Source organism: Cryptomeria japonica, chromosome 8, assembly GCF_030272615.1.
Source record: "Cryptomeria japonica chromosome 8, Sugi_1.0, whole genome shotgun sequence".
Lineage (NCBI taxonomy): Eukaryota > Viridiplantae > Streptophyta > Pinopsida > Cupressales > Cupressaceae > Cryptomeria > Cryptomeria japonica.
Window position 1 is genome coordinate 741,008,338 of NC_081412.1, and position 12,773 is coordinate 741,021,110.

General features: G+C 37.5%; 1 protein-coding gene across 2 annotated transcripts in view; it reads right to left on the bottom strand.

Annotated features, from left to right (window-relative positions):
- LOC131061435 (protein DEFECTIVE IN EXINE FORMATION 1) overlaps nucleotides 1–12,773 on the bottom strand; it is a 192,739-nt gene that overhangs the window by 106,152 nt on the left and 73,814 nt on the right. For both annotated transcript variants that reach the window (XM_057995125.2, XM_057995126.2), the window contains exons 5-8: nucleotides 10,545–10,655; nucleotides 9,487–9,569; nucleotides 9,172–9,289; nucleotides 8,887–9,047 (exon numbers count right to left, since the gene is read on the bottom strand). In XM_057995125.2, coding sequence (XP_057851108.2) covers nucleotides 8,887–9,047; nucleotides 9,172–9,289; nucleotides 9,487–9,569; nucleotides 10,545–10,655 — 473 coding nt within the window. The remainder of the gene's footprint in view (nucleotides 1–8,886; nucleotides 9,048–9,171; nucleotides 9,290–9,486; nucleotides 9,570–10,544; nucleotides 10,656–12,773) is intronic.

Consider the following 12,773-nt stretch of genomic DNA (forward strand, 5'->3'; position numbering starts at 1 on the left):
ACGAGGCTCCTCAACTACAAGTGGACCCTGCGAGTCGGAGTTGAGGGAGTCTCATCATCTGAATCACTAACATCACTATCCACAATGGAGGAAGGTGGAGGAGGTAGAGAGGCTAAGCTAGAAGAGCTTTCCTCAAAGTGAACACTCCTCTCAATGAACACCTCATGTGTCTCTGGATCCATCAATCTGTATGCCTTAACACCCTCAGGATATCCAACAAATATGCAAGGCCGACTCTGAGGTTCCAATGCCTTGCGTTTCTGCAGAGGTATGCGAGCCCATGGTGGACACCCAAAGACTCTGAAATGTCTCACAATCGGTTTCCTACCAGCCCAAGCTTCAAAAGGAGTAATACCTTGCAAAGCTTTGTGAGGAACCCGATTCTGGATGTGTGTGGCACAACTGATAGCCTTTGCCCAAAAGGCGGGATCAAGAGAACGTGCATGTATCATACAGCTAGCCATTTCTTTGAGAGTTCTATTCTTGCGTTCTGCAACCTCGTTCTGCTGTGGAGTGTATGCAACAGAATGCTGAAGATCAATCCCCTCAAATGTACAAAAATCCTCAAGTCTTTTGTTCACATATTCCCTTCCATTATCTGTGCGAAGAATCTTGACCACTTTCCCTAATTGCTTCTCCACACAAGTCTTGAAGTCCTAAAATCTGTCAAATACTTCACTCTTATGAATGAGAAAGTAGACCCAAGTGAAGCGGGAGTAGTCATCAATGAAGGTAAGAACATAGTGGGCCTTACTAAATGAAGGTGCTGGAAATGGACCTGCTACATCGCTATGAACAAGTTGAAGAACTTCCAAAGCTCTCCAAGTTTTCCCTTTATCAAACTTCTCTTCGGGATGCTTGCCCATGGAACAACCTGAACATACACCCTCTGAAAAACTGATTCGAGGTAGACCTGTGACCATGTCTTTAGTGCTTAGCTGCTGAAGATAGCGGTAGTTGAGGTGACCAAACCGCTCATGCCATAGCTTACTTTCTGAATTTGAATGAGTAAGCAAGGCCCTAGAAGGTGAACTTGGCACAAAGTGGGAGAATGAATAAAGCCTTGAGTTGTCATTGACTTGTCCCACTGCTACCAAGGCATCATCGTCAAGTTCCTTTACCACAACTGAATCTGCTGTAAACTCAACCTTTTTCCCATTCCCATAGTGAGTGATTTGGTAGATGGAGAGAAGGTTGGTAGACAAGTTAGGAACATTGAGAACATTCTCAAATGTTCCATCATCCATGTCAACTGAGCCTTTCCCTTCAACCTCTACTTGTGTATCATCACCTATGTAAATGTGAGGTACCTTAGATGGCTCCAATGAAGAAAACTGCTCCTTTGTAGAACCCATGTGATATGAGGCACCCGAGTCAAATATCCATTGCTATGAAGAACCTGTTGTAGCCACAAATGCTTGCCCTTTTCCCTTAGACTGTGAGGAAGAGGAAGGAGATGAATCCTTCTTTGTGTAGGCGGATGGCAAGTTGATGTTGTTTTTCTTGAGACGATTGGTTAACTCATCAACTTGCTTTGCGTGGCATCGATGCTCATCATGACCATACTTCTTGCAATATGCACAAGTTGGTTTATCCTTCTTAGGTGGTGTCCCCTTCTTGGAAGAGGATGAAAAATCGCCTTGTGATGGAGAGGATGATTGTCCTTTTTCCTGGTGTGGCTTAGACTTGGATTGCTTCTTCTTCTTCTTGGAATCTTTGCCTTGACTTCCTTGATTCCCTTGATTAGCCACCAAAGCCTTGGACTTTGAAGACTTGAGAAACCCCATGTTCAACAACTTAGATTGTTCCAATATCAACATTTCTGTGAAAGCATCAAATGAAGGCATAACATAAGAACTCCCCACTGTCAAACGATGAGTTTGGAAGCTAGACACAAATGCTGCATATTCTGGTGCAAGCTTATCCAACAAGTTGAATATCAACTGAGCATCCTTTTTGTCAATTCCACAATCCTTAAGCTTTGCTCTTAGCTCATTTGCTTTGGTGACATAATCTTGGATTGTATCAAAACTCTTGGGATCCAAGTTGTGAGCTCATTGTCAATCTGATAGCCTCTGATTTCATCAACTTGTCCATACAATTTCTGAAACATATCCCAAGCCTCTTTGATTGTTTTACACTTCTCAATGTGAAAAATGAGGTCATATGATACATACTTGCGTAAGATTCCAAAAGCCATGCAATTCTTTGTGAGCCATTCTAATTGAGCAATTGGATCAGCCTTAGGATCAGGTGGTGCTGTAATTGTTCCATCTATGTAGTGTGTGAGACCCTTTTCCATTAATTTACTCCATACTTTAATTTTCCATGATGCATAATTATGTGGAGTTAGAGGTGGAAATTTATTAGGACTCATTGCAACAAAAATGGAAAGAGCACAAAGAGAGGCACAATCACACAAGACACCCCCCCAAATTCACTCAATCAAAGAACCCCCCCCCAAATGTGATGATTTGGCACTTTATAAGTAGTGCGTATACAATGGGCCACTCGCAAAAAATGGCAAAGTGGACTTCTGATTACAATTTTACAACTGCCTCAATAAGGCCAAAAGAGACTCAAACTGATAATGCAAGAGATCTAACTAAGATCCAAGCAATTTACAAGTACCTAATAGACCAAATAAGACCAATATCTGAAAGTACAATTTCCACTCAAAATCTCTGAAATCTAATCATAGATTATGAAAGTAGACGAAAAAATAAGCACTTTCAAAAAAAACGGCACCTGAAAAGGAGGTCGTATGAGCTCAAACGAGGCCTTTGAAGTTGCAGAATTGAGGGTTGGACAGGTACAACTGAGAGAATCCGAAAATTCCGAAAAACCTGTGCACCAAAATAAGAAAATAACCACACCACTGCGAAGATCACCAAATTTTAGCCCATTTCAAAAAAAATTGCACCAAAAAAGGAGCAAAAATGAGCAAGATATGGCCTTTCAAAGTTGGACTGCAAAACTGAAAAGCCCAATGGAGAGGGGTCAAAAAAATTTCAAAAAATGCTGATGTGGCGCTAACGTCAGCAAGTCACTGTGTTAAATTTGACGGTCGTATGACCGTCGAAAACTTCGCCTCCCTGCTGACTGGGCGTCCGTACTGTACGGACTGCTGACTGGGCATCCGTGACTGTGCAGATGACTGAGTTGTCGTACCGTACGGACGGCTGACTGGGCGGTCTGCGTGGCAGATGACTGTGCGTACGGGATTGTCCACGGGCCAGTGGCCGCCTGCCACGTGGCGGACGCAGGGCCGCCTGTTTTTGGTGGTCGCCGACAGCGGGAGAGACCAGCGAGCCCAGTGCCGAGGGGGCCGGCGGGAGAGGTTGACCGGCCAGCGAAGGTGGCGGCTGCATGCAGAGTGGAAGCGGTCGCCAAAGGAACCTGCTCGGACGGCGGCAACGGGGACGGCAAGTACCGGCGCGGGTGGCGGCAGGTGATGTTGGCCTGCGGCACGGGTCACGGCTCTGTCAATAGGTACGTCTTGCAACCTGCGGCACACGCACTGTGGGTACGGGGGGGGGTCTGCGGGGGTCTGCGGACCCCCAAACACACACAAAAACTTTTTCTTTTTTTTTTAAATTTTTTTTTTCAAAATTTTTCAGAAAAATAAATTAAAAAAATTTCGAAATCCGTACGATAATAGCCAAAATGGGGAAAAAAAATTTCTCACCAAAATAGGTCGACTTTATAGTCGAAATTTATGGAAACGGCCTCCCAAATTCAACGGTGATGTCCAAATCGCTGTATGACGCCCCCAAAAAATGAAGATCCCCAAATCCGAAAATAGAAGCCTTCCACGATGTCTCCAAAAACCGATCAATGAAGCCCCAATAGCTCTGATACCATGTAGGATTTTGCCAAGATCAAGGGCACAATGAAAAGCATAAAAGAGACAATAGAATGACAAGAACAAACTGTATTCTCATCAATATGCAAAATGATCAACTGGATTAACCAATACACTGAATATAGGCCTGCTTATATAGGCAAGGCCATATGGATGTATGAGCACACAAATATGACATGTGGCTCAATAAGAAACAAGGGTAGGTAAGAAATACTAGGGGTAGGTAGGAGAAATAATATAATATTCCACAAGAGGTGGATGACCCACCGAATGTGGAGTGTAACAGCGAAATAAGACCACAAAAGGTGGAATTTCTCCTACAAACTCTATCCCTATGTGCACACTTCCCTAAGTGTCTCAAATCCAAACTACGAAGAGATGCATTATCCTAAGTTAACTTAAGTAAGTGTAATAATATCCAAAATGAATATTTATTTACACCAACAATTTTATTCTGTGTTCGCATGTGCATAAAAAACACGTCAACAAGACGCTTTATCTTTTACTTGGGGAATTTTGCAAGCTTCTACCATTCCAAGCCTATCTCAGGTGATTTTACAAGTTTAAACGATCTCCTGGAACTTTTTAATGCCCGAAGGTTAAACTGATCTTACGGATTTCCAGGCTTCCGCTCATGACATCATCATCTCATGGACTGATTACGAGCACGCTCAAAAGGACGCGAAACACCCTACGCAGAACTCAACAGGGCGAAGGCGAAAAGATCAAAAAAAAGGAAAGGGGACCCTGTCAGCGACAGGGAGCGTGTGCAAAGCACAACATGTAGCAATGAAGAAGCAAGCAATATCACTCCACTATGTGCATTCACCTTGCCAAATCGTGCCTTTCTTAAAATTCGTGCCTGTTCTGATATGAATGTCAATAATAAATAAATGCAGCAAATAAAGGTCTCCAAATTGGTATAGAAATGATTGCGAGGACAATAGCAATTGACTTCAAATACCCATAACCAAAGGATGCCTCCAAGTGAAGATATGAACAAAAATATTTGTCCAATGATGCCCTAGCAGCAGTATATCAGACCCATAGAATCAATTATCAGCAAGCTAATAGCTCCTCCAAAATACTCCAAAATGATTGCTAAGACCTCCCAAGATGAATGCTCAAATACCCACAAAGAAACAACATTTGAATGAGGCCATATGAACAATAATCGTGGCACTTCTCCAACTAATGTGAATCAGAAAATGGTATATGCAATCAGCCCTTAGATAGTAGAATTGATAAAGACTCCTAACACCAAAATTGTCTCCAATGCTTCTCCAAATCGAACCCTAGCATAATTTGGCCCTTGGCCACCAATTAAACTCCAATGAGATGACTAAATTATCACCTCCCATCTGCAATAATCTCAGCTAATAGATTCACAGCCTCAAAATTGCTTAACCTATGAGAGTTACCCTTCCCAAAGGCTGAATAATGGCAGAAACCCTAGCTGGTTCCTTCTCCACACAAGAACTCAAAATCAAATATAAATTCATGGATGATTAGAAGCTAAGCTAAACCTCCTTTTATACTTTTTTAATCCATCATCCAAAAGCTTCTAGAAATAATATTAATTTAATATTATTTCACTTAAGTGACTTTATGATATAATATTAAATTAAGTCACTTTATTAAATTAATTAAATATAAAGTCATCTTTTAATTTTTTATTTATTTGATAACTTTATAAATAATTAACTTAATACTATTACTTAAAATAATTAATTAAGCTATCCTTAAGAAATATCAATAATTGGGACAACTTAATTAATTATTCTTCTTCAAAAATGGGGACATCACACCTTCCAAGGAAACACGATCTCTTGGGTTGTGCCCTTTTGATTCAACGTATGATCCTTAAATACAAATCGGTGCCTTCGGTAGATATATAAACAAATTTTAATATATATAAGGCACATAAACAAGGATATTAATAATAAATTGTGGATGATTTTATTAATTTGTAAGTAATATAATATTAATAATAAACTTTGTAAATTAATAATATATATTTAGTTAATAATAAATTGTGGATAATTAATCTTTTTAATAATAACAATGTACTGAAATGATTAAAGGTATCCATAAAATGAAATATATATATATATATATATATATTAACACAATATAAGGGATATTGCACCCTAGTTACAGAGCACAAACCCTAGCAAGCGAAAATGAGTAAGAAGCCTCCACAAAAGGTTGATGATGATTTGATCAAGCAACTGAAACGAAAGAGAGCCCCTCTACCAATGCACAGACCGAGAAGTCCAAAGGATAGATTGTTAGATGGCTTACATGGAGTCAGAGATGCAAAGATCCCAGGGTGGGACTTATTTCATTTCAACACAGGTATCAGAAAAGAGGTGCAAAGATCCCCATGAGAAATGGGTGATAGCTTGGTCTAGGCAAGCTTGCAGTCCCTAATGTTTTCATTGATGCAAAAAAAGACTTCAAATAATTCCTCTACAAGAAAATCCTCTAATGATGAAAATGTGCTTTGTTTATTGCAAAAAAGAACGTCCCCATGCCCTTTTCAAGTGTCCTTGTAGCAAGGACACAAGGATGCCTCATAAACATCTGCCCACCATTCCTAACTACACACAGGAAACCTTCTTAAAAAAAGGTAACAAGGAAATGTCAAGGACAATTGGTCATTCCCCCTATGAAAAGCTTACAAAGAATTTAAAAAATCACCCTTTCGATAAAAAAAAAAGAAAATTGTCTGTGGGGCATCGTAGTTAGGATTAATTAAAAAAACCTTGTGGCCTGTGAATGTTATCCACATGCTAACTACTAATTAGTATTTTGTTGATGGCTTTCTAATGGCAGGGGGGGGTGATCAAACCATCAACGATCAAGGTATTTTCTTAAATCATAAGGACCTCCGCATAGGCATGGACTTGGAACAGTTTTTTTTTGTCTTCATTCAAATGGATTTCTTTCTCGTGGAAGGTGTTTTTGTTCTCTCAAAAGGTTATGATTTCTTTATGATATGTGCTTTGTGTACGTAGAGCATTTGTAACAAGTTCGAACAACAACAAAAATGCATTAATGGATAACAATCTTCTTTTTTTAAATTACCTGCATTACAAAATATTATTGCAAGAAAAAAAGACTAAATTAAATTATTTATTCATTATATTATAGAAATTATATAATTATAAACAATTATATCGTAAGATACATGGTATTTTCACAATCCATGAGATTGGGTTATAAAGTTTCATGCAAAAAACTATGTAGAATCCTTTTGTATCAATGTTTCGAATCACTCCATGATCCATCATAGAGAAAAGAAGCAATTATATCATTACATTTATATATCCATAAACTTATAAATAAATATCAAATCAATATTTTTGCATATCCCATTATTCAAATAATTCCATTTAAGTTTATAAATTTAATAAACAAATTTAAAGTCACTCAAACAAAACAAAATATAGCCATTCCTAGTGCACAATGGTATTAAAAACTCAAATGATTACACATTGAAACTTTGTTAATTTGTGTGTGAATTGAATTCTCAATTCAAATTGGCTCTAAGGTTTCATCATATAGTATATAAAGAATATACTAGATGCGTTATTATATAAATTTTGTAAATTTGTATGTGACTCATGTGAATTCTCAATTCAGCTCTAATGTTCATAATATGGTTATATAATGACAATAGTTCATAATATGGTTATATAATGACTATAGTAAATCCCTTACCAAATAAATTCTTGAAATTTTCTGTATTTTTTAAATTGTTGTCCCCTATTGTCTGCTAAAAAGGCTTCAATCCCCTATCATCTTGGAAATACATCCCCTCACTTCCTAATATCTCCATCTAAGAAACTTGGTGTAACATAGTATATTAATGCTAACATTGCTAGTGATGATTCATAGTTGATAGATTTAGGTGTCTCATACCAAATGATTTCGTACAAGGAGTGGTTTTTTTGCTATAGAGCATACAATGGTGGTAAGGTGTTCCTTGGTGAAAATAATTCACACAAGATTGTTGGCAAAGATAAAGAATCTTGTGTTACATGATGGACGAGGAAAACCTCCTATAGATCTGTTGTATGTTCCAGGCCTCTAATATCTCCATCTAAGAAACTTGGTGTAACATAGTTTATTAATGCTAACATTGCTAGTGATGATTCATAGTTGATAGATTTAGGTGTCTCATACCAAATGATTTCGTACAAGGAGTGGTTTTTTTGCTATAGAGCATACAATGGTGGTAAGGTGTTCCTTGGTGAAAATAATTCACACAAGATTGTTGGCAAAGATAAAGTAATCTTGTGTTACATGATGGACGAGGAAAACCTCCTATAGATCTGTTGTATGTTCCAGGCCTTGCAAAAAATATACTTTCCGTTTGTAAGATAAATTGTGTTGGAGTGCATGTCACATTTGATAGAAGTGGTTGTAGGTTGGCTAAAGGGAATTTATTGCTAGCTAAAGGCACTCGGTGCAATACCTTGTTTAAGCTTGATGCATCTACATAGTCTAACTTTGTCATCTGTAACTGAAAACTCTGATTCATTTATGTTGTCGCACCATAAATTGGGCCACATTGGTGAATAAAGTCTTAAGACCATGACTGATAAATATATGGTGAACAGTTTATCTAGTTATTCTACAGATTTTGACTTTTGTGAGCACTATATGTTTGTGGGGTTAAATTTAATTCTTGTTGTATAAAATAAGACAAAGCAATTATTGGAGGTTATTCATATAATATTTTGGTCCAATGGATGTTGAGCTTCAAATGGTAAATCTCATTATTGTGTTTCTTTTACAATGACAACTCACATTATACTTGGATATATTTTGTAAGGCATACATACATATGAGATTTTTAACAAATTAATAGACTTCAAGGTGGTTGTTAAAAATTAGAAGGAATGGAATGTATCATGTGAATATCCCGAACTACATATGATCAAAATGAAGGAAAAGTCATAGGATTCAGCTATAGTGGTTTCTTTTAAAAAGCATTCTGAACCATCACTTACCGGACAAAGCTTCCTGATCAATAGCCTCCTGGATTAGAACATCATCATGTACATCAGGATGAGAACGATCTACATGATCTTTTTCTAGACCAACATACCAATCTTTGCGAACACGTAAACGGGGAACTTCCAATTTTTCTTGCATTAAGTATCCCGAAGTCCTTTTGCAACCAAGAGACAACATAATAAATCATCAGATACAACACCATACCTTATATAGCAAGCAGCATTGCCATCATGATCATATCACCATGCATATTGATAGAGAAGCCACCTGTTCAGTACCTGAAAAAGAGTACTTCTCCATTATACATTGCTAAGGCTATCTCTCTGGCCCCATCCTTATCAATATCATAGAGAAGTGGGCTTGCATGAGAAGTTGACTGATGGAACACCGGCCACCCTACAAGATTGAAAAAGGAGAAAAAAAATATCACATCTTATCATCTACAATAATAAAAAAATATCTCTTTTGTATAAAGAAAATTGATAATTCTCCAACTTTACGACAACCACGGGACATTTAGCATGATCAAAGTTAATGTGAAGCATGCCATGCAAATAAGTTGCAAAAAATAAACACGAGGCAAAGGAACATACCTGGCATTTTGTCTCCATCAGAACCATCTAGCACTTCCAGGTAGTGAACAAAAGATGGAACCACTATGTCTAGTTTACCATCACTGCAAAATTCAATGAAAATATGAAAACCGATAAAGATCCAGAGCAAAACGGTTCAAGATCTGTCATTTTATTAGCTTGCCTTTTTGAATAACTATCACCTATGTAGCATCAATGTGATAACACTGAAAGGAGAAGTTGTGTTTTTTGAAATATGTTGATTCACTGAACAAAAGAAGCTAGCATCTGAGCTTATGCCCCAGGAGGCACAGGCTAATGTGGAAAAGCTGATGTTTGATAAACATTTACTACCAAATATACCATGTGAGAATATGCAAATTTCACTTTTGTACCCAAAAAATTGATAAGATGATTATGATGTTGGCCAAAAAAGTAAGAGAAGCGAAACAACCAAGGGAGTGCAAAGGCAACTTTGAGTGTAGTGCAAAGAGAGATTTAGTAGTAAAGTAAAAAAGAATGCGCAAATGTAATTTAAATTTTTTGAAAAAGATCAAATATGTTAAAAACTTAAAATTCAAGAGAATCTCCAAATACCACTGCAAATCCTGTTCAAAGTACAAATATGTTACCTATGGTCATGAGAGTCCTCTAGCCTCTTTCAAAAAATGGAAAAAAGAAGAAAAAGAAAGGTATATAATAATTTGAATACACCAAGAGTAACAAGGCAAACACTGCAGAGAATGTGAAGCCCGATAATGTTCACTGTAACAATCATAGCTAATGATTAACCCCAAAATTATAGTATCTACAATGGTTAATACAGTGCTGAGAAAACACCTTAAATAGCTGCAGAAGTATTAATAGGATACCTAGTTGGATTCGCCTGCATCACAGTGTGGCCTACTTCTCATTGTTTTACTTAGTATACTTTCTCATAAAGTCCCAAGTCCAAAACCACATTACATAATGATGGAAACATAACTTGATTTCATTGCTATTCTTAAAGACACCAAATTGAAGGAAATGGCAGAAGAAGTCATGCAAACAAAAGTTACTCGAGAAATAAATGTCAGAACCTGTTAATATCAGCAATTAAAGGTGTTGCATAGACGCTGGAGCTTACTTCTGCCTGCCACCTCAACTCCACATTCTTGGGACACTGTGTATTAAGCAACGCATCCTCATCTCTGCAAATCAGAAAAAGGGATAAGTTGAGTCAAGTTCAAGCATGTTTACACTTTCTGTAGTCACTTTAACATATCCTTCCTAGAACTAAATTTATAACTTTCCATCCTTGTATGTATCCACTGGAATGCGTTCTGCAAGCCTCTCTTGGTATTTATATCCAGATTTTTATTCAAGGTTATTGTGAATGCAAAAGGGGAATAATTCTTTAGTTTGTTATCTGAGCAAATGCATGGGATTATTAATGTAAATCACTTGAGAACAAAATAAATCATGAAGGACTAGATTCAGTGATTCAGACAAATGAAAGTTAACAAAAGAAGTACCTGATGTCAATGGCATTCTAACTTATGTGAAGCAAACTATGATAATAATTTAACAAGCTTGTTATCAGTATAGACTTGTGTATTCAGCACATAAGAGCTCTATCACCAATTATCCCAAATTACAATGATCAATCCAATACCAATAGTCATTTGCCACCTCTGATTTTATTCAAGTGAATTCATGTTATTCATAGGTAACAAATGCAACAAAGAATTATGTTCCAATGTCATCTTACAATGGCAAAAGTCAATCCTTCAATCATGAAGGTCCTAACACTATGAGGAGATAAAAAAGTTGGTGTTAGAAAAATTCAGGACTGCCATCTAGAAAAAAAAGATAGGCAGGAAAAAAGAATACTATATCAAAGAATTTAACCTCATGTGGAAGCCTGATGAAAAAATAAGGGAAAGGCTAAAATTCTAATTCTGCAGTTGAGAACTAGTTCTTATCATCTGAGATGTGAAACAGATAGATGGACAGTGCCCAAAGAAGAATGGAAAGAAAGGACTTGCATTTTTTGCAACGTGGGGGTGATGGAAACTGACTGGCATTTCATCAAAGAGTGTGAAGCATATGAAGATATCCGTAGTCAATTTGATAACGATTTGAAGGTGTACAGTTTGAATGAGCTTTTTGAGAAGGCAAGGCTTCACAAAACAGTGAGATTCTTACTTGAGATTCATAACAAAAGAACCGAAATGGAAAAGAATTTGAAAACGTGTTAGTTCTGTGTCTATTGGTCCCTTAGGCCTCTCGGTCTCATCGACAACATTAAAATTCTTTAATTCATTCATAGGCCAGCAAGCTATTATTACTAACAGGTAATTAGTAGAAATATGAATTGTATTTACAGAATGATCAATAGATCATTATAAATAATTACAACAACGATGTTTCTAAAAAGAAACAGTCGTAAATAAAAACAAACTAATTAATTACAAAATTTTACATAATTGACAGTTAATTAATAATAAATAATATTATTCTAATACCCTCCCTTAATGGTCAATCTGTCAACAACACCAAGCTACCCCCTGAATTTAGCAAACATATTTGGACTAAGAGACTTGGTGAGAATGTCTGCAATCTGATCCGCAGTTGGAACATACTGCAACTAAACTGAGTCGTCTTCAACAAGCTTCCGAATAAAATGACAATGAGTTTCCACATGCTTGGTTCTTTCATGGAAGACGGGATTCTTGGCAAGTTTGAGAACTCCCTGATTATCACAGAACAAGGGAGTCGGACCTGCTTGAGATATTTGCATATCTGCAAGCATCCGGCGAAGCCAAACTACCTCACAAGCTGCCTTAACTGCTCCCCGATACTCTTCTTCTGTTGAGGAGAGAGCCACTGCCTGTTGCTTTTTACTAGTCCATGTGACTACACTAGATCCCAAACTGAACACATACCCAGATGTTGATTTTCTATCATCAACCGAACCTGCCCAATCTAAATCTATGAAACCATTGAGTCCAGGATCATGACTCCTAGTGTAAAGAAGTCCATAATCGAAAGTGCCCTTCACATAACACAGCACACGCTTCGCTCCTACCCAATGATCAGCCTTCGGGGCTATCATGAAGCATGAAATGAAGCTCACTGCAAAACTGAGATCAGGTCTAGTGGTAGTGAGATAGATGAGACTACCCACAAGTTGCCTGAATTTTGTTTCATCTACAGGAGGAGAATTAGACTTGGCTAACAATTTCAGTCTTGTCTCCATAGGGCATGGAAGCAAGTTTACAATCCTGCATTCGAGACCTGTCAAGCAAGTTCCTAGCATACTTAGA